This window comes from Leptidea sinapis, chromosome 15, assembly GCF_905404315.1.
Source record: "Leptidea sinapis chromosome 15, ilLepSina1.1, whole genome shotgun sequence".
Lineage (NCBI taxonomy): Eukaryota > Metazoa > Arthropoda > Insecta > Lepidoptera > Pieridae > Leptidea > Leptidea sinapis.
Genome location: NC_066279.1, coordinates 7927467 through 7954500, shown reverse-complemented (window position 1 = coordinate 7954500; position 27034 = coordinate 7927467). Strand labels below are relative to the sequence as shown.

Genomic DNA, 27034 nt, shown 5'->3' with positions numbered 1-27034 from the left:
TGAACGTCTTAACACACGTATTTTGAATATTTTCCGAGACTGTGTTAACTTACTAACTCGACTTAACCGAGCAATAGAGCGTCAGGTGCATTTAGTGTAAGGGCTGATTTCACCATTGAAGTAGTACGCGATTAGAACACTTTGAACAAAGTTAACTCCTGTAAACGAGTATACAAATTCAATTCGCATTTCACCAACACAAACTAAACGCAATACAGCCTAAACTCGTTTAAATGATCACCGCTGAATTTTTGACGTTTAACTTAATTATTATTTGATCTTGTTCAGAATTATTTTATTTTAGTTTATTTTATTTTTATTTTAGTTTATTTGGGAAACTTACAGCCATTTTTACAAATTTTACACAACAAATAGATTAATAAATGCTAATTACAAGCTTCCACATATGTTTTTAAATTGCTTAAGCTCAGGTTAATATATAACACAAACAATACTGTAACACAAAATAGGTTCTAACATATGAGATTAAGTGCTTTCTTTTTTTTATGTTAGACTTACATCGACACTGTCTTTGGTAAGCACATTCTTAGCTACACGAGGACTACAAGTAAAGAGGTCAAAACGGTTGTCATGGTTAAGCTTGTTGAACTGCCGCATGCAACGAGGAAAAAAGCTATTTTTCCGGTAGTTAGTGTGGCTGGAATCGATGCCAAACAAAGCCGGTTTCCTAAGACTACGAGTAGGAACATTAATATTAATTTTGCTAAGAAGCTCCGGACTATCAATGTTATTTTGGGCTAATTTCAGTAAGAACGCGATGTCAGATATGTTTCGCCTCTGATGTAATGGAACTAGATGGAACATCAGGCTTCGCTGTGGATATTCAGACATTGGTATATTAAATTTATATGACAGGTAACGCGTGAATTTCCTTTGGATTCTCTCGATGTTGTCTGAGTATATTTTATAACAGGGATTCCAAATTTGAGACCCGTACTCTAGATGACTACGTACGTAGGCGCAATAGATAATTTTTATAGTTTTCATTCTTTTAAAATTCTGTGAAGCACGGATTATAAATCCAAGAGCCTGATAGGCTCTATTTACTACAGCATTAACATGGTCATCGAACATTAATTTATTGTCATGAATTACACCTAGATCTTTAATGTTTTTTATAACAGCTAAATTTTGATTTTTAATCTTATAGTTATATTCAAAAACGTTTCGTTTACGAGAAAAATTTATAAAAAAGCATTTAGAGACATTCAAATCTAACTTGTTGAGTGTACAATAGTTATCCAGCCTGTTCAAGTCATCTTGGAGAAGTAAAGCATCATGAAGATTGTTAACAGTCTTGAAGATTTTCATGTCGTCAGCAAATAATAAAAACTCTGAATTCGAAAAGCATGAGCTGATATCGTTAATAAATATAACAAATAGCAGGGGTCCTAACAATGATCCCTGAGGAACGCCTGACGGAATATTAACCCACGTCGAGATGTAACCATTCAGAACAACCGCTTGAGACCTATTTAGAACGTAGGAAGAAAACCATCTATACAAGTCACCATGGATGCCTAGAGAATATAATTTTGACAGTAGTATACTATGGTCAATACGGTCAAAAGCCTTGCTGTAGTCAGTATAGACAGTGTCAACCTGAGAACCTTTATCCATATGAAATGTTGAGTAATCATTAAAAGTGATTAGATTTGTCACAGTTGACCTTCCTCTCAAGAAACCGTGCTGTTGAGGGATAAACGTTGATTTAATGTTATTGTATAGCTGGTTGTACACAATACGCTCTAAGATTTTTGCTAACAAACATAACTTACTAATAGGTCTGTAGTTTTCTATTTGATTTTTAGAACCTTTCTTGTGAATCGGTGATATTAATGCTGATTTCCATACAGCTGGCATAATTCCCTCAGTAACGGAACGACGAAAGAGTATTGTCACTGGCTTAAACAGTTCGTTGGCGCAATTAACTAGAAGTAGTGCTGGTATGGTGTCGGGACCAGCTGACTTACTAAGATCTAGATGATTCAAGAATCGTCGAACCTCCTCTGCAGACACTTCAATAGAGGAAATACTGCAAGACGTATTTTGTAAATTTGGAAAAGACGAAACATTGTCAGGTTGAGTGTCAGGAGCCAAAAAAGTCGATCGAAAGTATGAAGAGAATAGATCGCAGATTCCTGGACCAATGTCACTGCTAGTACCAGAATAAGTCATTGTTGCAGGATATATACTACTCACCCTTTTACTCTTCATATAAGACCAAAACTTCGTAGGGTTGGCAGCAATGTTATTTTCTATTTTGGTTATGTACTCTTTATAACAATTATCTTCAGCTGCTTTAACTCTATTTCTAAGTAGTCTAAAGTTGTGTTCGTTTGATTTATTACCATAAATTTTGAATTTCTTGAGGTACTTAAATTTTTCTTTTATCATTTTTATTAATGGAGTATTATACCATGAATTGATTGAATTAGAATTGATTTGTTTCATACTTATCGATGACAGTTTTGCTATTAGCTGTTATTTGATACATTCTATTATTTATGACTTGTAAACTAAGTTTTCGTGGACGCACTTAAAATGTGTTGGTGGAATCGCTCTGTCTTTAACCGAGATCAAGGCCGGTATTTGAAGGAGTTTAAGTAAAATTGAGTTTTATGAAAGTCAATTTGAAGTTTTATTTGTCAAATTGAAGCTAAGAGCCTACGAATTCGTAAACATTTTTATGAAATGGAAAGGTACAAACGAGTGTACAGGTACCTGACCGTAAGTGATCACTTTCTTGCAGCAATACAGGAATCACAAGATGTTACTTGTTTTTTAAGGGAATATACGCATTTTTAAGGGTTCCATATCGGTTGAACTGGAAATACTGCTCAACGAAGTACCACAGTTTGGTTGCACGTGGAAGAAAGTTCCTTCCTCCGAAGGATGAAAATTAGATTTAAGTTAAGGATAATATTAGGAAGATAGGGGTTCGGCAGTAGGTATCAGGGAAGTATTTTTTTTAGTGCAGCGCTCGAACTCAGAGACTACTGATCAAGTTTAATAACTGTCTCATATATAGACGAATAGTGAAGCGAGATCACTTCGCAATGCCAAGCAATCATGCCTTACAGACAAGAGCTATTTACAGCCAAATTACTTTAGCTCTGTCAAATTACTACCAGAATTGCTCAGTTCTAAGCTATTGTATGAATAAAGATGTTTGGAGTACAGTTCGAAGGTCACGGGTGAAGACTCCCATTGCGCAACAGAGTGCATCGGAATGCATCGGTCACGGGCAGTGCGCGGGAATAATTACGTGGATTTTATTTGAAATTCAATTATATCATTGTCTAAGATGGCCGCCAACTCAACAAGGTACTTCATAATAGATATTACTTATCCTGTGACTGACTTGCTGAGTCGGTTGTCTTGGTTTTTAATATGGATTTGACCACCAATACTCCGTCAATATATCATTTCAATTGAGATTTTTTTTAAATCGATCCATGAAAAACTGAACTGAAGTGATAAACATAAAAAAACTCGAGATTTTTGAAGTAATTTAAATGTTACTGTAGTTTTTTATACTTCATATTATGTATCTACTTAAAATTTTATATGACGTGCTAAAGTTATTTTTGTAAATCGAATTGTATATCTATATGATACGTTATTGATAATATTATGCTTAAGATGGGTAATGTACTAGCAGAGGTTATCACGTTTGCCTGCTTATAACGTCTCATAATGATAATAATAAATATTATTTATTAGTATTATACTAGCACGAACAAATTATTACTGGCGCAATATTATTCCGTGTTTTAAAAATATTCCAATTAGAGACACCTATAGGAAGTACTGGAAACAAAAACATTTGCTATAAACAGATGGCGCTGCACAGATATGACATAGTACTTAAACGTTACCATAGATGTCGCTGTGTCCTCACTATGTAAACTCATGTTGTTAATTTTAAACTTACATATTTTGTAATTTTTGTATAGTATTCTATATATTTACTAAAAGAAACATTATTTTATTGATGGTATATGTGTGATATAAGGCTAACAAGTTAAGGAAAACAATTAATACGTAATGTTCACTACATCCAAAGTATTGTAAAGTGAATGTCATAGCATTATTATTAAAACTATTATTTAAAGTTTAGAAACGAAAAAAAATATGAAAAAGGGCTTCTTTTATTAACAATAGGTACATATAGGCTATACGTTAACTAGTATTTACCTAGGAATTTTGATTTTGTTCTTCCAGTTCTACTTACATACATAATAAAGTTATAAAGGAATCGAGATCATCAGGATTTTAAAAGATAGTTGTAAAATGTGAAAATTTTTGATTTTTCATATTATAGGTAAGTATACATATAAGAAGGTAGGTTCTTAATTTGTACACGAATACAACAAAACAAAACACGTGCGTCCCTCAGCCGTCTGTTAGAATACCATTGCACCTAAATTTCCAAAGATAATATTATGTGGTACGTGAATAGTAAGTAATGTCTGCAATCGCAGTGTGGAATGCGGAATGCTTGCGAATGGTTTACCGTCACTTTCGCTTATACATCCGCCTCGGAAGACCACCCCGTTTCCGTCAGTTTATTACAACATAAATACTGTGTATGTACTGCTTAGAAATCACTTTTAAATTCTTCACAGACGTTGCTATCATATACAACACTAACTTATATATAAAATTCTCGTGTCATGGTGTTAAACATTGAACTCCTCCGAAACGGCTTGACCAATTCTCATGAAATTTTGAGTGCATATTGGGTAGGTCTGAGAATCGGACAACATCTATTTTTCATCCCCCTTAATGTTAAGGGTGGTCAACATTTTTTTTTTTTTAACATTTTTTTTAAATTTGTTTGATTATGAGTCAACATAAAAAAATACATACAACTCCAAATTTTCACCCATGTACGATCAACAGTTAATTTTGTATCGCGATTTTAATATCGGCAATACAAAGTTTGCTGGGTCAGCTAGTATATTATAAAAATGCGTATCAGCGTAGCAAAACTCTAAGAAAAAAGCAATACACGCGATTGTATGAAACGTGCAGTCATTGATTAATTGACAGATGACGGCTATAATCTTGTAAAATCGGAGATAGCCGAAACGCACTACGTTTTAAGCAACTGTTCCTTGTCAGCCGCCATACTGTAATTTCTATATCAAACTTATTTCAAATCACTGCACGTTTCATACTAAATTAAATTACAATTATTACTTAGGCAGTCCCGCCACTTATTACGTAGTATTTACATCCTCTTTAATGCGTACTGTCAAATCCTCACGACAGGCCTGTTGTTAATGTACATATAAGAATATAGCATGGCATATCTCAGTGACGTCACAGACAGTTTTCAAAAGCTTCGTAAAAAAATTCGTATGAATTTCTGAGGATACGATACGCGTTACTTAAAAACCGCGTACACCTACTTTAGAGGCCGGCAGCGCTCCTATGTATCCTTTGGTGTTGCAAGAGAATGTGGGCGGCGGTGATCACTTAACATCAGGTGACCGTACGCTCGTTTGTCTTCCTATTCCATAAAATTAGTCTAGTTAGATCCCTGCTAACGACTGCTCTGCATCATTTAAAAAAAATATAATTTCACACGACATCCCGTTGCTTTTGATCTGGGCAATCCTGTTATATCCATCGTTTGAAATCTGAACATCAGGTACATCTAATACTTTGAGCGCATTAAAATATAAACGAGCTGTTATCACGCTATCAATTATCTGAATAAAGGCTAAATGTTTGTGCGGTATTTCGCGTGTTTTGATCTGAAATAGGACGATTAATAGTTTATAAGAGTTTCTAGAAAACAAATTATATAATAAGAGTATTTGTGAAGCTGCAATTATAAATAACTAGCTGACCAGCAAACTTTGTATTACTTATTATACTGGAGAGGTTCCAAAGCAAAACAATCAGAAACATGCTTAATATTCCTTGGCATGTTAACAACAAACTGATGTACGCAGACATAAAACTGGAAACCATTAAGCAAGAAATAAAAAAGTACAGTAAGAGCTACCAGTTTAGACTTAACAGTCATAGAAACAAACTTGCTTTTCAACTTCAGTGTCCTGGCAGCCTTAAATTCACCAGGCTGAAGCGCCACTGTATTCAGGGACTAGCAGCAAGATTTGTGGACAAGAATTGAGAGACTTCTCACCGGAAAAGCCTCTCCTAAACACAATGCCAAAATACAATCATTTTCAGACAGCTTAATGGATCATTGTTGAAAGACAGATTGCCAAGACGCAGAATACAAAAAGAAAAAAAAACTTTGATAAAAAAATATATTAAGCGCATTTAATTCTTCTATAAGTACTCTTACCATTATCTCATATATTCTAATTGAAATACCGATCAAATATAAGATCCTTATTTCGTAAAACTCTTTCGAGAATTGCTTACAATCGTCATTATAATTATGTCAATACAAAAGTACCTACATATTTATATGCACTAAAACGCTGCGAAAGAAGAAGTAATTTTACTTTCAGCCTAACACAAGTTAACCCTTATTAGCCTGTTTAAAAAGTAGGTTAAAATTACTTACATCTTTTGGAGAACGGGTATATCATATTATGGCGTTGCGTAGGGACGTGACTTCATTATATTGTGTCATCTACTACTTTGATCACTTACCAACCCTAGATGAAGTTACCACAACAGCTACATATGCAGACGACACAGCGCTCCTATCTGTACATGAGAAACCGCAGACAGCATCTGAAAACCTACAAAGACTTCTTTCTTTAGTTCAGGAATGGTTTGATAAATGGCGCATCAAAGCAAACAAGGATAAATCCATGCATGTAACTTATACACTCAGGCGAGAAACATGTCCACCAGTTTTCATCTACAACGAGCCAGTGCCGCAGGCGGATGATGCAAAATATCTAGGGATGCACTTACACGACTTACGTGTCAGAAACATATCTGGACCCAACGCAAACAGTTAGATACCCAATCTATACTGGCTGTTAGGTCGAAAATCCAAACTCACATATGAAGGCAAAATGGCTGTTTACAAAGCCATTCTAAAACCTATTTGGACATATGGAATTCAGCTCTGGGGATCGGCAAACACAAGTAACATAGAAATACTGGAGAGGTTCCAAAGCAAATCAATCAGAAACATGCTTAATATTCCTTGGCATGTTAACAACAAACTGATGTACGCAGACATAAAACTGGAAACCATTTAGCAAGAAATAAAAAAGTACAGTAAGAGCTACCAGTTTAGACTTAACAGTCATAGAAACAAACTTGCTTTTCAACTTCAGTGTCCTGGCAGCCTTAAATTCACCAGGCTGAAGCGCCACTGTATTCAGGGACTAGCAGCAAGATTTGTGGACAAGAATTGAGAGACTTCTCACCGGAAAAGCCTCTCCTAAACACAATGCCAAAATACAATCATTTTCAGACAGCTTAATAGATCATTGTTGAAAGACAGATTGCCAAGACGCAGAATACAAAAAGAAAAAAAAACTTTGATCACTAGGAGTGTTCCGAAGAGCTGTTTGACCTAATTCATTCCTAGCATCTGGATGTCTGATTTCTTTTATAGTGCGGTTTTAATAAACTTTCTTCCACCGTCAACCAGGCTGTGGATTTGTTGATATAGGGAAGGAATCCGTTTTATACGGTCTGAGTGACGTCGGCAAATTGTGGTACAATCAGTATTCTAACAATTTATCTTATTTTTACTATAAATTATCAGTTAGTCGACTTTGTCAATGTTTTATTTTACCTATTTATTTATCTGTAAATAAAAGTTAAGTATTATATGCATTCAAAACCAATATTATGGTAAATGAAAGTTGCGAACCAGTGGATTCCTAGGTCCGATTCTGAAACCGGATCCAAAATTTCAACGTGGTCCAAGATCCTAATAAACACAGTAAAATAATTGTGATACATTGAAATTTCTCATAATCTCTAATTTTAAATAAGATATAATTCTTCAATCAATACTGCTGAACACAAAATAATAAAAATTAAAATAAAACCCTCTGTAACGTCTAAAACAGTATTTTTAAACGTGTGGTTTGCGACCCAAAGAGGGTCGCCGGTAGAAGGAAAAAGGCAAGGTAGACTACATTAAAAACGCATTTTTAATGATAAGGCCTTATTGAATTTTCAAAAATTTGTCAAATCGTGATGAACCATTTTCAAATTGAACTCTATTTCATTTTTAATTTTAATGTCCACCATTGAAGAGAATGTCAGTTCACACAGGTATGAAGTGGTAATGGTACCCACTAATTACATTAGAGCTTCCCTTGCCAGCTCTGGATATTCTTGTTTTTTTTTTCCATTCAAAACACGTCGACACTTTGTGCATAAAATCATTAAGCACAAAAAAAATTAACACCTTAAAATTAAATAGGAAATTATTGTGGCTCACAAGAGGGTCGCTAGAATTATTTGAACTGTAATAAGGTCGCGAAATAAATAAGATTGAAAACACTGCACTAATCCTAAACACTAAAAAATAATAATAATTTGGAATATACACAATGTTTTATCGTTAAAAGTATCAATTAACAATTTACATGCACAAAAATATGAAATGTTGGATAACTACATATCATCCTTACAATAAAATAAACTTACCAACCTATTATAATTTCCTAAGTATTCGTATAAACTATAAAATATAAAGTTTAAATTATTCTGTAAACCTAATACTTAAAAAAGCTGTGTTTATTTGTAAGTAATAACTACATTTAGTTCCTAGTTCTTAGTTCTAATTTTTATATTTGTGTGTATTATTGTAAGTGATCTTAAATAAACCTAATAAATAAGCGGAAGTATTCACCGCGGACCAAGCCGTCGGTAGAGGCTAGTATGTTAAATATTTGAATCTATCATTATTATAATTGCATGGCTGACGGCCACGGATGCAGCTACTGGGTGTATGCAAGCAATCTTCCCTTTAAATTGTTACTATAATGTATTCATAGCTATTCAGAAACATAATGTTGATGGTCGAAATATCTGTTTCCGGTTTACTGCTGTTTTCAAGAAATCGTTTATAATTTGTATCTGTCTAAGAATTTATTATTATATTTAAGATGTTCTTCGGTGTCGGAATCCATTTTACTTGTGCCTGTATTTATTTCGGATAATATATAATATTGTAATGTAATATTTTTGGTTTAATTTATACAATATTTCTGTTGTGCAAGAATATTCTAGTATAAAAGGGATATTTGAATATTTTCCAAGTAAATAATGTCTAACATTATTAACGTACTGCAGTAATAGTTTACTTGGGACTCAATGACTGTTGCGAACCCGTCCGTCTGTCCAAATAATAAGGCGTTCTTATTCTCTTGAATGTCGCTGTCTTCGATATTATGCTGTCAAAATTTCAGCAGTAGTTGTCATAAGCAGCTTTCATTACAGCGCTCTTCGCGGTGACTGGTCAATCCTATCCTTTATTATTTACAGTGTGCTTAGATTGATAGCATATACAAGTAACTCTTGAAATTTTTATTGTTTTTTTTTTTAAACGACAATTAATTTAAAAGGTTCCAACTTCCAATGCGCTATTTGCTACTTCTGTAATTCTCAAATTTTCAATTGCAATTTTAAGACCATTGATAAAATTATTATCTTTTTCATTGTATTTGAGCGAATGTCTTGGTTATTAATTTTTTTGACGCCTAGCACTTTCGTTACCTATAGCGAGAGCCTTGCAAGATCATTCTTCGCGCTTATCATCAATGAGATTGCATCAAATATCTACATTCGTCTGGAGATACCATTCGATTAATTTATAACCGTTAACCGTTATTTTAAGTAACACAGCAACCAACGTCTCAATTAATATTTGAGTACAAACTTACCTGTTATTCTTGATCTATTATTCGCAGCATGCACTTTTGAAATAAAAGAACCTCTTAAAAAGTTCTTTGTTTTAATTTTAAATCTATAATTACTGACAACTTTTCTTACAGGCTTATTCTTATTCTTAAATCTCGTACGCACAACAATATGTTATATAACTTATAAATTACAATCAATACTTAGGTTTTAACTTGCGTGCCTCCGAGGAAACGATTTGAGAGCGGATGCGAAGTACCTCGAGGCACTCCGCCGCTGGAACCTTCACCCTACCGAATTACACAAGACCCTTCAATTTGCCAGCCTCTTTGCTAGAGGCTACTTATTTAATTTTAATATTTCCAGAGCAATCTAAATATTATTTATTAAAAATTTTGCATTACATGTTCATTTTTTTCGGCTGGACATGCCATAAGAAGGTTTCCGACACTTATTAAATACTGTGGTAGTTTTTTTTACTATAATGGTGACTGTTTTGGCATTCGTCACCTTTCTTTTTACTATTTGTTGCTATAATGCCAAAAGCAAAACACATTCTGCTAACATTTCAGCTGAAAAACCTTTGCGGTATTGTTATATTATACATAATATGACACAGGCGTGACAAACAGATGGACGGACGGAAGAACAGTGGATTCCTAACTACCGATGGTTGACCTTGAGTTCGGAACCCTAATTAGTGGAACAAAAGACTTTAAATAAAACCATGATGTAACACGTCCAATGTACACTGTGCGGCTCGAAGGACCATGAAAAGGAGTGCACTTATAGGTGATAGATGATAGATTGAGAGAATTATATTAGTAACTAACTAATAATTAAATTACTAATATATTAATTAAATATAGACCGGCTTAAACAATGGTCGACGCGTAGGTACTGCCTTGGCGGAGACAACACTATTAGTAAAGAATTTGATATCTACTAAGCAAGATTGGTAATATAATGCTGTTTGATGGATTAAATTCGAGCAAATAGTAATATTCCGCTATAGCAAAGAATATACTATAATAATAGTAGTGCCACTACGCCTAAACATCGGCTGGGACTTTATTAATAATTTATATACATTTTATGTGTAGAAAACTTAATTATCTGGTACCTAGAACAAATGAAATGAAATTTGACTATATAAGTGTTAAATTAGATGCCAAACGGTGGTTTGAAAGTTCCCTGCGGAGCTCAATTAACGGCTTCGGTGTTTTATTCCTTTTGATCCTTCGTTTATTTGGTCCAAGCTTCGTGTTCATTCAAACGAAACGCCACGGGCCCTCAGACAAGTGCTACCTGCCCGCTATTCACTATCAACATTTAAGTAATTAAACTCATTTTATAACATTACTCAATTTTTTTCATTATTCGCGCATCGTATGCTATACCTTAAGTAACTGAAAAGAGGGTTGAACGTATTTGTAGAACGAATATAAATAGAAGTATTTAGTAAGTATTTTTATAATTGTAGCACAAACCCACTACACTATCTCACGATCCACTGTGCCGCCTAAATGTTCTCAGGCTCAAGTCCTGTCAACTCCAACACCCTTGGACGTGTGGAAGTCAAGGCTATCACATAAGGATAAGTTACCTATTCTTTCCTCAGCTGGAGTTATCAAAATGTTATGATTTTTATTGAGTGTAAATTCCTAAAACGAGACTCAGTCTCGTGCCAGAATTTGGCGAGGCTACCTTTCCTGAGAATGCCTCGTGTAGAGGCGAAACACGTGTCGAATTGATTCAAACAAAACTTAGCGAAATTTAAACTCAATAAAAATCACAACATTTGGATAATTATGGACTTTCGCAAAAGAACGCCTAATTTAATAAATTTTCAGCTGGAGTTTTTAAGAGGAGTAGATCAGGGTTGCATGTAAGGTAGATCCTCTACCTGTGCTCAAAGGCACTCTAGCAGGTTGTGTTTAGGGTTGTCAGAGGCCTGACGTTAGTAACTCACTGGATCCACTGAGGTCAATTTTGCTTGCACTGTTCAGAGAGTGTCAACTTGTGAGGGTTAGTAGTTGACTCATGCTCAAGTTTATGCACACTTTTACCCACCTGCATTTGTAGCCGCTTGGTAACAATGAAGCTAACGTAATCTTTGAGGCAGACATGATTGTATGCAGATATTTTCAAATCTAGACTATGTATGCCACTAAAATATGGTCTTCTTCTTTTTTCTGTTCAGCCCTGTTAGACAATAATAGCCTAACACTTCTTTAGCTCGTGTGACTTGACTTTAGTCATCCAGTTCCCCCGTAGCCCGTTCTATCTCATCTTTTCATCGCACTTGCGGTTGTCTTCTTAGATGCTTCTCATTTTAGTATGCAATACAACTTTGAGGCTGATGAAACGCCTCTTCATCTACTCAGCGATTGCAGCCAACTAATGCATAAGCGTTACACCATCTTTGGTGACTACACCCTGCTCCCAGCTGCTGTTTTTAATACTCGCGTCAAGAAAATACTGCGGTTCGTAAAGGCGGCAAAGCTCGAGCGATAAGTATGAGTGGCGAACACAATAGTTCAATTTTGGACGCGGTATTACTAGGAATCTACAGGACTAGAGAAACAGCCACCCTCTTCAAATAATAATAATGTAACACTATGTGGACATGCCTTAAGTACATTTTAGAAGTGTAAGGCAAATAATATTCAGTTAGTAGTTGGGTTATACATACACAGGTATTCAACTCACATTATATTCTTACTTAATTCGGCGGTAATCTCTAGTATGGTTATGATTTTTTTATCTACGATTATAAGCCAAATAATTAATAACTGACCCCCCGCGTGTAACCTTCAGGTTCTCTTACCTGTGTCGGCTTGCCTTATTACCGCTCGCTCTATTAGACAATAATAAAAAGCTAATGCTCACACGGCGCTCCAAAACGCGGCAACTTCTCACAGCATACAACCGCTTCAAAATAAAACACAACCTTCCAAGGATACAAACACCGTAATTTCGAACTATATCATTAGTTGCACCATCACTTAAATATCAATCTTATTGCCTTCCAAATAAATATTATTTTGTTTAAACTGTTAATGGGCTGCATGTTTTCGCAATTTTAATTTAAACCTTTTGCTATGGTGTTAAGATTTAAATTGTAGGTGGGTATTTTATAAGGCTGTATGGGCAGAGATAGGTAGAGGCGAAGAGAGGGTTCATTAATCCCCGCGCCCTGCGCTCACGCACTTTCATGAATGAAGCGAACAGGTTGATGTATTCCATATATGGGGTGTGTCAAAATTCCACACATTTCTTTATATATGTATTACTAGCTTCTGTCCGCGCTACATCGGTAATTAACACATGAAACAGATTCATCAGTTATTTGTATCATTGTATAATATTGAAATAGTTTTTTCAAATCACCATAGGCATAAATGTCCTAACATGTTTAACTTAAAAAATTTCCTGTTGAATTATAATGATTTTATCTCTTACTTGAGAAAGTTGGATGCCCTATAAAATTTTCATCGCCACTTTTCATTTCTTATATAGGTACTCTCCAGGGAATCTATCTTCGTGCCAAATTGATCTTTATTGATTCGGAAAAGAGAACAGTAATTTTTAAAATTCATAATATTGAGTAAAACTGTACTTGCATCGAAAGATTATTGTCATAATGTTGTAATTATTCAAAAAGCTTAACTCACGATGAACCCGTTACAATTTTTTTTGTTTTTAATCTGTTACTTCAAAACGTAGAAAACATTTCAAAATATTTTTAAAAAATTTTATTGCATGAATTTTAAACGTTTATTCTTATCGTGTTAAGCTATACTGCTTTTTGGTACGCGTTTATATTTTATGGCAATTTAAGGTTACTTTCTTCTTTCTAAGAATGTGAAAAAGATACTTTGTCATTCTTAAAGTTGATGATAATAAGTCATATCGAAATAAAACATTTTGTTCTCAGTTCATCAATTCAATTGTATTAAAGGTCGTATTTAGATTATCTTATTTCTCAGTAATACTAACAATGTGCATTCAATTTGTGCATCAAAAATGTTTTGTTACCATTGTCAAACAATATGCTCACTTATATTATATTGTATGTAAATGGCACTTTGGATTCGTATGGAAATTTTCTTTTGAATGAAAAGAATCATAAATTTAAAAATTATATTAATTATTTTCTTTGATGAAGCCTGACATAGAATTATGAATATTTGTGTATTTATATTGGTGGTGGAATAAAGTGAAACAATTGTTTGTGTGACTGGAAGATTTCGAAGGACTACGTAATAATTACTCGCAGTCCCAAAATATATTCCTTGGTTATCTGGTTGGCTTAAATCGTGATTTCTTTCATTTGATAGATAGATCAAATTTCCTTTAGAAATAAACAAATCTTTCTAAGATAGTTCCTTTAATACCGTCGTAAGTGCTTACATTTAACAATATTGGTGTTTATGTTACTTAGAAGTAATATGTAACTAAACGAGTGTATGATATTTATGTAAAGCGGTGACATTTGCAATGCACTAAGACAGGAGACTGACATAGCAAAAGCACATTTGGACTAAAAGAAAACAGCTTGACGGAAAACTACGCAATCTTAATTGGCGTATCGGACCTCACTCACAATTAAATGACAACAATAAATTGCTTATTTATAAAACAATACTCAAACCAATATGAAAATACGGTATACAGCTATGGGGGACTGCCAGTAATAGTAATATCGAAATACTAGAAAGATTTCAGAACAAAACAATAAGAACCATGTTCACACACCACAGTGTATTAGTAACAAATACATGTACCTAGACCTCGGCATTAAAACTGTCCGGCAAGAAATAACCCAAACTAGCCTCAAATACCAGGAGAAACTAACAACCCATTTCAACGAGCTAGCCAAGTCTTTGAGCGGAAAGGGTGGCATCCAGTTCACCAGGCTTAAGAGACATGATATCACAAAACTCAGTAAAAGATATCAATAATAAATGGAGAGTTTGATGCAAAGTAATTTTACATCAGTTTCGGGCTCTCGCAGATGACTGATATATGCTGCCAAAACAGTGGCTTATTCTTTGAAATAACAGATTGCCATGACGCAGAAAAAAAATTGCAATGCAGTATTACAATAACAGTTATAGATAGTGATTTGGGCCATTATGCATCGAAAAATATAACCAATGGCATAACTTACCTACAAGACGATCCTGGTCCATATTGCACTGTGCCCGTGCTAAGATGAAACGTGCCTGTAATAATAATATAATTTGGTATACTTAAGATAATTACTAAATATGTAAACTTATTTCAAACAAGAACGACTTTTGATTTTGGATCCAAATCCAGAGCAGCCTGTATAAATGTCTCGAAGGAAGCGCCTTAACGTCCGGCCCCGTGGATGTGGCGTGATGCTCTTTTTCCTTTTCGGTTGATTTTTTGTTCATCTCATTTATTTATTCCAATGTAATCTCTTCCAGCTCGTTTTTTATTCAGCCGACCTTCAGTAGTACCTGTGCCGAGCCGCCAATGCGTTGTCTATCCCGATTGTTCCAAGGATTATTGGCGCGGACAGTTGTCTGGTTTGTGGAATATAGTGTTGGAATGGTGTTGTGTTTTGATGATGGGACTGCCGTATTGCTTGTTGCTCCTTCCTAGGGCTCCGTGTATTGAATATTGTTCATCAATGGAACCCCCTCGCTCACCGAAGTTTAACTTGCCTCTTTGGCAGCCATGGATTGCTTCACCGCTTAAAGGTACCCCAATTAAAATGCGCTCTATTTCCTTCCGTAATTTTTCCTGTACGAAAGCTGCTAGAAGTATATATTTTCGTTCTAAAATTTTTTTCTATTTCCAGATTACTACATAATAATATGTAGAAATTATAAATTGAAATAGATTTGATGTCTTCATTTTCGAAAAATATAGAATGCATATAAAAATATGGAACCATGTACGTATTGGTAATTCCGATTAATTTAGGTTTGGGTTTTTTTTTATAAAGGATTATTCAAAAAACGGTATATTTTTTTAATGTTATATATTTGCGATTTACATTTTTAGATTATCATCAAATGAATAACTGTAATATTTTTTAATTTTACTATACTAATTCATAGTAGATATTATGGTTATACAGTGTTCAGTTTTCGTTAGAAGAGCTATATACTTCAGTATGTGTCACTGTAACCAGTTTACACTCTTGGTATAGATTTAGATCACTCGGTTATATTCTCATCAGGAGCTTTTACACACGTATTATTTTTCATTATATCTTCAGTAGTAATTATTTTTTCATTATAATACCGGATGATATTAGTTTTCGTCTCAATTATTATCGGGGGTTCGATTCCTGTGGCTTTTTAGGTCTAGGCTGTGGTGAGTGGCGTTATATCGTATCTAACATATGAAACATATGAAATTTGTTTCTTTTTACACTGCATTTATATTTAAAAAAATATTATATTTATAGAGGGGTGATTTATAGTTTTTTTTTTTACTTTTATTACTATTTTATTATTTATTTCGTTCAGTTAAATACATTTTGTGGTGTAGGTAAGTAAAGCAAACCTTGAGAATGGAGCGCCTCTGAATAAATTTATTTGTAGTGCGATTTGAATAAAAACATAGGCCCGCTCAGTTTATTGCGCCTGTTCTTATCAGCTTTGAGGCATATTCATAGATGTTGACGTTCAATAAGTAATTTAAAAATCCTATTTAATTTACTAATGGCTCTTTCTCATGTCATTGTTACGTCAGTTGGTGCTGGGGCTGCTGCTTTGATTGCCGAAGACAGCAAGCGTCGCAAATATGTCGGTCAAGTGAGCCCGTGGGGCCTCAATAGGAAACTCAAGCGCAGGCAGCTATTTCGGATCAACAGATCATCAGCTATACAACGCGGTAATGCTGCCAGTATTCTTGGTACGCTTCCCCGTAATGATAGTTTTAATTAATGTAATCATAGTATTGTATATATAGTTATAAGAATTGTTTTGTTTGAATAAAGTTTAAGTTATAAAATTATTTTTTTATTTTGAATCAAATATTTCCATTTGTTACAGAAACGCCGAGCACAGCGTCGAGCGGCGAGTCGGAGTGTGACAGGACCCAGTCTCCAGAAACACCCAAAAGCCAGCCGAAAGAGCTTATTGGGAAGTGGCGCAGAGAGCGACGCAACACACGCCTTCCTGACTACAGACCCAGGTTTGTTTCTATATTTATTTATTAAAACACTATGCTTTTATTACAAACTATTTAAGTTACCTATTATTTCTTATATATCATCTACTGCTGAACAACAGTTTCCCCTTTCTTCTACGGTACCATAGCACTCCTTTGTAATTTACTACCTCGTCTCTCCATCTCGTACCAGGTCTTCCTCTTCTTCTTTTTGACATCTATAGGGCTGCCGTTGTTTCTATATACTTAATCGTTTTAAAAGAAATCATTGTTCAAAACAAAACAATACTTATTACTATATTTACAATACTTAATCCTACTAATATTATAAACGCGAAAGTTTGTAAGAATGTATCGATGTATCTTTGTTACTCTTTCACGCAAAAACTACTGAATGGATTTTGATGAAACTTTACATTAATATATCTTACACATCAGAATAACACATAGGCTATAATTGATAAAGAAATAGAGTGAATGAAAGAAGAAATGAAAAATATAACGATAAGTGTACGCCGCAAAAACCGTTTGAGTTACACGTATATAATGTATAATGGAAATATTTATCTTAAATAGTCATACGAAAACAACCCTGGACAACATATTATATCTTTCCTTTGTGTGTAAACCATTATCGCCAAAATAGTGGACCAAAAAATGCAAAAAAATTGATAATTTATTTAATATACATTTTGTAGTTTTAATTGATTCTTATATTCAAATAAACACTTTTATCTCTTCTGTTATTTAAAATAGATAAGCATTATCTTTCACGCTTCGTCATTTGGACAAATATTTTTAATAGTTACGGCGATGACGAGTGCGCGATACTATGGTGCGGTCCGGCGCGCGGCGGGCAAACTACTGAATAGATTTAATTCAAATTTACAATTTAACAAGAGGTTGGGACAACATAATATAGGCTACTTATTATCACGTTAATGCAGGCATAATATATATATATGTAGGATCCGAAAGACGTTGTCGTTGTCGTCTGTACACACGTCTTAAATTTGAAAAATCGGTCCAGCCGTTAGGAGGAATTCACTAACATACACATAAGCAGGAGAATAATATAATATGGACGGAATTGAGAATCTAAACCAATCTCAAATTCACTGAAACAAACAAAAAAATCATCAAAATCGGTCCAGCCGTTTAGGAGGTAGTTTAATTGTGAATCTAAACCATTCTCGAATCCACCTAAAGACACACACCAATCTCAAATTCACTGGAACACACAAAAATATCATCAAAATCGGTCCAGCCGCCTAGGAGGAGTTCAGTGACATACACACGCACACAAGAAATATATATTTAGATATATATATTTCTTCTGCTTCATAGCGTCTACGCGGACAACGTCACGGGCAGCAACTAGTATTACATGAATTAAAAACGATCACTACGAGGTAGTGTACCAAAATCACTTGCAGCATTTCCGAGTTGGATAGCTAGGCTGATCCGTTGACCGATATAGCTGCCAGCGTTCTCCAGCTTTCACGTGCTATATAATACGTGCCCTATTTAGGCGATGTACTATGTATATAGTACATTGTACTATATACATAGTACATTGTACATCCTTCGTGCCTTTGGGCCTCACGGGCCAGTGTCTCGACACCAAAGCGCACAAAGATATCAGACTCAAATAAACTCAATTATACGCCAGCATATGACTCATTTTGTATTTAGGTATCCAACTGAACATACACTAGATATCGTCGCCAAAACGTTGTAAACTTCAGATGGATTATTTAATGATAAATCTAGTAAAGAGCTGAAACGTTCTGATGGCAAATTTGACTTTACACTCGTCTGAAAAATGCACCTTACCTCACTGTATTTCAAATACTGACGGGATTGTTTTAACCGGTTTGCACATTGAACCCTGGTCAAAGGAATTCGAAGTTTGAACAACTCGTCGTCTTGATGGTCTGGTCTGGTCTTCGTGCAATCGATTACGGATAGTTTATTCACTGCCACGGGTACCCGTTGTCAGCCGTAAGTGGGGTCGGTGCCGTTACCATACGAATCCGATGAGTACCTTCTGAGAAGAACTGGACGTACCGTACCGTAATAGTTACTTATGCAACTGTTGTGTACTAAAGGGTATTAAGACACCCACATTCGTGTTTTAATACCCCTTATTACACAAAATTTACATAAATAACTATTTAGAAACTTCGATCATATTACGCCATTTCAAAAAAAATTTAGAGGTTAGTAATAAATCACAATGGGGTGTTGTGGTGGAAGAAAACTCACCACTCTAGACTCTAGAGGAACTCCACGAGTGGTCGGAAGGGCAACGTAGTCATCACCCTGGGTAAGTCATGGATTGGGATCTTGTCAAGGAGTATTAAAGCTTCATTTTCATGAAATAAGAGCAAAGACTTCAGCCAGAGTGTACCAACGGAATATCATTGATCGTGTTGTAAAACTTCTTAGCAATATGCTTTGGAAAGACGTATTTTGCACTTTCTTCTTTTGTAAATTATCCGACCTTACTCAATTTGACATACATAATTCCAGAGACAACTGCAAGATGGCGCTACGCTCGCAGTCGTTCAACGAGAAGCGTACTTTGACAGTGGCGCGAACGCAGCGCCACAGTGACGGCGAGTTGTCAGATGAGACAGAAGACGCTCCTGCCAACCTGACACTCAATGGAAAAGGTATAATACATACGGTATTTTAAACTGTGCCAGTTAAGAACACGTCGGAAATAATAGCGGTGAACTGTTAGCCTCTGTTTTCAGCAACGCACGCACACTAAAGTTACTGATGTATCGCGAGTGTAAGACGTATATGCCATGCACACTAAATTTATGAACCGAGCCTGTTATTTTGCGTTGCCTAACAGCAAGAGACTCTATCTAGAATCTAGACGTATAAATTATATTATGCCGTTCCATAATAAATCAAGTATCACTCTCAAATGTATGCGATGGTGTTTCAAATCATAAGATACATAATAGCTTTAAGGGTAAATGTATACACTTCTATAATAAAGTCCCAGCCACTGTTCAGGCATTATCTATAAATAAATTCAAATGTTTTATAAAAAGAATGGCTCTGTCGTAAATCCTATTACTCCACTTCTGAATATCTAAAGTGAAGCAGTAATGTGTAAGCATTACTGTGTTTCGGTCTGAAGGGCACCGTAGCTAGTGAAATTACTGGGCAAATGAGACTTAACATCTTACTTCTAAGGGTGTAATTGTAGTGCCACTCAGAATTATTGAGAATTCTGAGCAGCACTGCATTGTAATGGGCAGGGCGTATCAATTACTATCAGCTGAACATCCTACTCGTCTTGTCCCTTATTATCATAAAAAGAACTATTACAAAATGACGAACCGAGTGACATATACACTACAGAGAGCTAGTTAATAGCAATTCGACTTCATTCACTGTCATGACATTTCAATGGGTTATCAGTAGAAAATAAAATGAATCACGAGATAATAAAACTTATTAATCATATAACTTTTATGGATCATATTTTATAGGCTGACGAAATAGAGAACAAGACACAGGGCTCCGTTATAGGCACAGGCTTACAATATTCAAGCTCTGAAGGATGCTGCATACATTTATAATATTAATAAATTATATTTCGACTAACAAAGGATCATAATGTGTTAGTAACAAAGTGGGTAACTTAAAAAATATCTGTATTAGTGCGTGCGTAGGAAAACATATGATATTATTAAAATTGCAATCCGTCATGACGTACCTGAGATTCCGAGGCGCGATGGTCTGCAGCTGGGGGCCTCCGCTAATCCTCTAGAAACTCCTGGTGCTAAGGTGTCTGTTACTTCCTCTCGGCGTGTGTAGGAAAAGGATTTATGCGTTGCGTTACACCGAGAACTTAATGAATAGATCATTGATCACTGATGAAGTCTCAATTTGCTTGATGCAATAGGCGTATATTGATGCGTATGTTGCGATTTACGTACGAACTGTATTGGTGACAATTTTGTTATATTATTATGTGGCACAAGAGACAACTTATGTTAAATTCTCAGATGACAATGAGTCTGTTGTCTATGGTATTTTTTTTTATGGAATAGGAGGACAAACGAGCGTACGGGTCACCTGTTGTTAAGTGATCACCGCCGCCCACAATCTCTTGCAACACCAGAGGAATTACAGGAGCGTTGCCGGCCTTTAAAGAAGGTGTACGCGCTTTTTTTGAAGGTACCCATGTCGTATCGTCCCGGAAACACCGCACAAGGAAGCTCATTCCACAGCTTTGTAGTACGTGGAAGAAAGCTCCTTGAAAACCGCACTGTGGAGGACCGTCACACATCCAGATGGTGGAGATGATATCCTAACTTGTGGCGTGTCGCGCGAAGGTGGATTTCGGCGGCAGGAATCAGGTTAAACAGCTCTTCGGAACACTCCCTGTGATAAATGCGGTAGAAGACACACAATGAAGCGACGTCTCTACGCAACGCCAAGTGATCCAGCCGTTCACAGAGCACTGGGTCCCCGACAATTCGAGCTGCTCTGCGTTGCACGCGGTCAAATGGATCGAGCTGATACTGGGGTGCGCCAGACCAGAGATGACAGCAATACTCCATTTGTGGCCGGACCTGCGCTTTGTACAGCGCTAGAATGTGGGCTGACTTGAAGTATTGCCGTGCTCTATTAATGACGCCCAGTTTCTTTGAAGCCAATTTGGCTTTGCCCTCCAGATGGACACGAAATTGGCAATCGCTCGAGATTTCGAGACCCAGTATTCCGATATTATGCGAGGCTTTAAGGGAAGTGTTGTCGAAGAGCGGAGATACGACAAATGGGGTTTTTTTAGTGGTAAACGCGCAAACTTGAATCTTCTGGGGGTTAAATTGGACAAGCTATTCCTCTAGCTACACGAAATCGCAGGAATGCACTATAAATTGCCATAACTAAATTACAAGAAAAGAGGTAATTGCGGCGCATCAATATCTTAAAATCTAAAACTTATCCTAATATATGATAATTTATACACTTTTATAAAATATATTTTTAATATTTGCAGCACCTCCAGAGTATCCCGGGGTGAAGCACGAGGCTCCCATCGACATGCGGCTCCGCTCCAGACCTGCACCACCTCCTTACACCAGGCCCTCCGTGATCAAGAGTAGCGACCCTCCCCCTGGTTAGTTCAGATTCATCTCTCACTCACTCATTACTAACATCATTTATCTAAACTCATTCTATAAGTTTTCTAGAAAAGATTTCTAATACCGTTAGCGTATTATGTACTTTGAATCATTTTAAATTCAAATATTTTTATTCAAATTGGGATATGATTACTTATTGAAAGTTAAAAAGTTCCCCATTCGAAAAAGTTTGCCTCAGACCTGAGAAGAACGACCGCAAGACACTCAGCAGGGCAGGCAGCGTATCATCCGATCGAGTTATATTCTCTATTTATTACTCTATATGTTGCCCTACATATAATAAACTCATCATGATCGTCATAAAATTACCAATTTTTTCTAAATAGTATTCTTGACGTTATTATCAAACTATTTTTAAACAGACAATATCTCTTTGTGACTGGTCGTCCCAAGGTGCAATATTTATATTATAAATAAACTAGTCATATAATATGAATGTGCAAAATTACGTATTTTGCAGAGGTTCCATCATAACAATAATTATTTCGTATAATTCCCTGTTCTTATAATGAAATATTGTCACATCAGAACTGTCAAACTGTGCGTCAATTCATATTCATATAGGAAAAAATTGAAATTATGTTTGTCAAGTTGGATCAAACTGAACGCATCGTGCAAAATTTGACTAAAATCGGTTCATTAGTTTAGGACTTAATAAATAATAAGTATATATAAATATAAATACTGTGTAGCTATTTTGCGATGGGGTGGCCGGCAAATTTTCCAACCCATCTTCAAGGTTTTTGATCATACCTCAGGCATTTTTCTAAATCTACTACTTCTGTATATAACATTTGGGCATTTCCTAAATCTACATTTTTAAGTTTATTTATCGACAAAAATATAACATCACATCCAATACCATTAAAGAGACATAAATATTTTCGTATCATTTACAGATTCTCTTTCGATGTGCGACACTGTAATCGAGGAACACTTCCGGCGATCGCTCGGAGACAACTACATGAATATAATCAAGAAGAACGCGGACTCTCAGCCCGGGCCCAAACCAAACACAAAAGACCGGGCGAGCAGCCCCATACAGTTCACGCCCGACGATCCCAAGCCGACCAAAATAATAGCAATGGAGGTCGATGACGCCAGTGTCTCGGTCGACGACCATTTCACGAAGGCACTCGGCGACACGTGGCGACAAATACAGACGTCGCGGCTAAAGGATAGCGACAAGTCGTCGAATGGCGTCGACGATCACTTCAGCAAAGCTCTCGGCGACACGTGGAATAAAATAAAGTCGTCGAAACTCGACCAAGACAAGGCGAAAGACCACAAAATTATTACGAGGAGCGGCGTAGTCATATAGACGTTATTGACTCGGTTTATGGCTTGTGAAAATTACGAGACGTCACTGAATATCGATAAATTAGCACTTGTTTGAACGCTGTCGGTTTTACTGTGGCATTAATTGTGTTTACCATGACAAATATTACTGCTGTTGTATGAATCGTGGTATGAAATATCAAAGATTAATTAATTGTAAGGTAATTAATGTATTATGTATGAGTCTTGATTGTTGCGCAATTGGAATGGGCTGTTTTTATTTTTAAAAACTTCATTATAATGACGAGTGTTGGTATAATTCGTTCGTTAATATTAAACTTTATCTATTATGAAAATTAATACTTCAATTACTGACGAGTTCATAATAATTATATGAATATCGTTTATTTAAAATATTTCTCAGCGTTACAATTTTGTTAGTAACTAAGTCAACTATGATAATGCAATCCAAAAGTGTCTTGAGCCTAATTAAACTAGAATCAAGGCGAGTGACTATCTAACTGTTAAAATGGTTGCAAAAAATAAATTGCAATCGATAAATATGGCCTAAATAGCCTTAAGATTTGAGAGCAAACTAAACTTTAGTTTCAGACTTAGGTGTTTTAGTGCATTTGAGCTTCGATTGCGTGTTTGGAAGTGGAAATGGGAATCAATTATCAAAAAGTTAAACTTTGACCGACTTCAAAAATATTCAATTTACGATACAATAACAAAATACAAATATTTTAAACAGGATAACTAAAAATTTTCACTTAAAGAATCGTATTCATGAAATGTGCAAGCATTTTCGGTTTGAAGGCTGCAAATGAAATCATACTAGTTCTTCCTCGGATTTTTGACGAGGCAGATCTAGTATAGACTAAGCCAAAACAGTTTATCCTGAGGTGTAGGTGTTATTCATGTTAGGCTCAACTAGTTCAGCCTAAGATAATCGGGTTTGTCGAAAGGCCGATAGGAGAAACTAGTTTAAACTAGTCTGTACCGGTTTATCTTATCACCTAAACGATGAACTGATTTGGCATTGAAAAAAACGAGTTTGTCATAAAATCGGGCTTAACCGTCGAGGCAGAACCAGTTTATCCTGATGTGTACTTATTCATTTTAGATAACAAATAAGTTACTCCGTCTTATTTGATGTCGGATGAAGAGCCACTTGAAACAGTTCCATCAACTTAATAATAAAAGCGGGTGTTAGACACGATGTAGTCAACTTTAGTCACCATTTACACATTGTAAAGTATTACCTCAATATAAGCGCTTTGCACAACTCACTTAAGTTAACCTAGGTTTAAGCTGTGAATAAATAAATCGAATATTTAGTTGTAAGTCACTTTCAAGTATATTGTTTGGTTTATTAAATTTTCCTTTGTTGAACGACAATTGTTAAGCTTTTGTGGAGACGTGACTTCTTTAACGAGTTGTATGTTATTGAGTCCGATTGATTTATGCTTTTTTTTTTAAACTTAATCCTGTCTTATTGATAAACGCAGTGTTAAGTTACTCCAACTTAAAAGTCTCTCTCTCGTGTAATTGTGTAGTGACAAAGGCAAGTAAGATAAAGACAAAAAGTTTTAAATTTGTAGTAACTTTACTTTGCTTTAATAATAACACAGTTTAAATATGAAATTGCATTATGCAATTAATGCTAAATCCCAACTTTTAAAAGAGAAAACAAATTGAAATTCCGTCTTTAATTCAAATGTATATAAGAAGACTAGTTATGTACTATAATAGAATTAATTCTAAAAAGCTTTTGTACCATTTCAGTTTTTGCCCGGTTCGGTAAAAAAATAACTAAATTAATGCATGAAGCTGCATCTTTAGTAAAAACATTTCTAATAGCTTTTTAACTATTTTTAGTCAATGGCATTGGCCAACATATTGATGTTAGAAATTTTGACTTCCACAACAAAAATGAGAAAATTCCACATATCTTTAAAAAATAGAAGAAAAATAGGAAGTTTATTCTTGAGATTGAGTTAATTCAAAATGTCGTTTTTTTAAATATATTTGTTTGATGTGCTTTGATTTGAGCTTAGGGCCTAGATGACTATGACATGAATAAATAAAATAAATAAACATTTGTAATTTGTGGGGATCGGATTTAAGAGTCAAGATAATTTTACATCGTGATTGTGAGTCAAGTTGTTTATTGTACGTCAGTATCGTCGCGTCACTTTTTCTCATAAAATAAATAACAATAAAATAGGGAATCAGATTGAAAAAAAACACTTGACCTAATACACATTCTATTTATTTTGTCGATTGTTGAACAACTGTAGCCAATTTTCAATCTTGTTCATTTTTCCAACAAATCTAACTCCAACGCATAATATATTCCACAAATGTTATGCAATGGTTGCATTCCGCATGCATAACTTAGCATAATTTAAAGGTAACTTGCATAAATTTTGTATCATACTCATCATATGCAAGTCTGTGGATTTTTGTACTTTATTGACTTAAGCGAGGAATAACAAATATAATCAAATAAAACTGGAGTTAATCTGTATTAGTTTCACTCTAACTTGCTAACCTTAAATATGGGCTCCGTCTAAATGGTTTACATATTATATTATCTGAGGTTGCTATTAGTAATAGTAGTAACCTTATAAACCACTTAAATGTAAAATTAACAGTAATTGTCCATAATTGAGGCAAAACACAAATTGCTGTATTAGTCGTTCGTCAGTTGTATATTTTTCTACTGTAGGTATTTGTAAATATTTTCCTATTTATGCACCCTATGTTTAAGATGAAAATAAAACACAGAACTTGATATTAATTTTTGTTTTATTTAGTGTTTCAATCAATAATTTCACATTCAAGTACATTAAAGCGTTGGTGTGCCAATAGGTTGAACCGTTGACTCTCACGACAGAGCCTCCGGTTTGATAGTCACGTACCAATATCTTTTTTACCAGTTGGAGGTTCCTTTGCACAGGATACCGGTTAGATTATGGGTACCACAACGGCGCCTATTTCTGACCGGGAAGCAGGAATGTGTAAGCATTACTGTGTTTCGGTATGTTACCATGAGCTGAACGTCCTGATCGTCTCGTCCCGTATTGTCATAAAAAAAATACTACAGAATAATACAGATATCAAAACTAATTACATCAGAGCTCTATCTAGACCGGGTTCGTACTCAAATCTTCACTACTGCACTAGGTAGGTACTATTTGTGTGAAACGGTGCTTCGATACACATGGCCTTAAGTACTAGAGAGTACCCAGTTTTGAAATAATAATTACCACCGGCTCTTGTCTCAATCTTGACAAAACACGATGTTGGATAAGTTTGAGAAACTGCCCAATGTTAGTTAATTAACCCGGACTGCAAATCATTAGTGACTCATGTAAATTAAAACAAAATGGTGAATTGTAAGTAAAGGAATTTAGTAAGTATTGCGTAATATGTAGATAAACATTCTTTTGTTATTCCGTAGATTTCTCGTGACAGGCATCGTCATGCTCACTTAAATGCTACTACTTGTGGTGGCGACGTTGGGTAAGTAGTTCTCTACCCTAAGATATGGTCGAGGGAGG

General features: G+C 35.2%; 1 protein-coding gene across 2 annotated transcripts in view; it reads left to right on the top strand.

The window, feature by feature from the left end:
- LOC126968483 (uncharacterized) overlaps window positions 1-26271 on the top strand; it is a 63338-nt gene extending 37067 nt beyond the window's left edge. The window contains exons 1-5 of one of the 2 annotated variants that reach the window (XM_050813551.1): window positions 15382-15587; window positions 16893-17034; window positions 19546-19688; window positions 22043-22162; window positions 23087-26271. In XM_050813551.1, coding sequence (XP_050669508.1) covers window positions 15452-15587; window positions 16893-17034; window positions 19546-19688; window positions 22043-22162; window positions 23087-23508 — 963 coding nt within the window. In that variant the 5' untranslated portion in view covers window positions 15382-15451 and the 3' untranslated portion in view covers window positions 23509-26271. Of the gene's footprint in view, window positions 1-15381; window positions 15588-16892; window positions 17035-19545; window positions 19689-22042; window positions 22163-23086 lie in introns of those variants that run through there. The other variant, XM_050813552.1, reaches the window with a different exon arrangement.
- The last annotated feature ends 763 nt before the right edge of the window (window positions 26272-27034 follow it).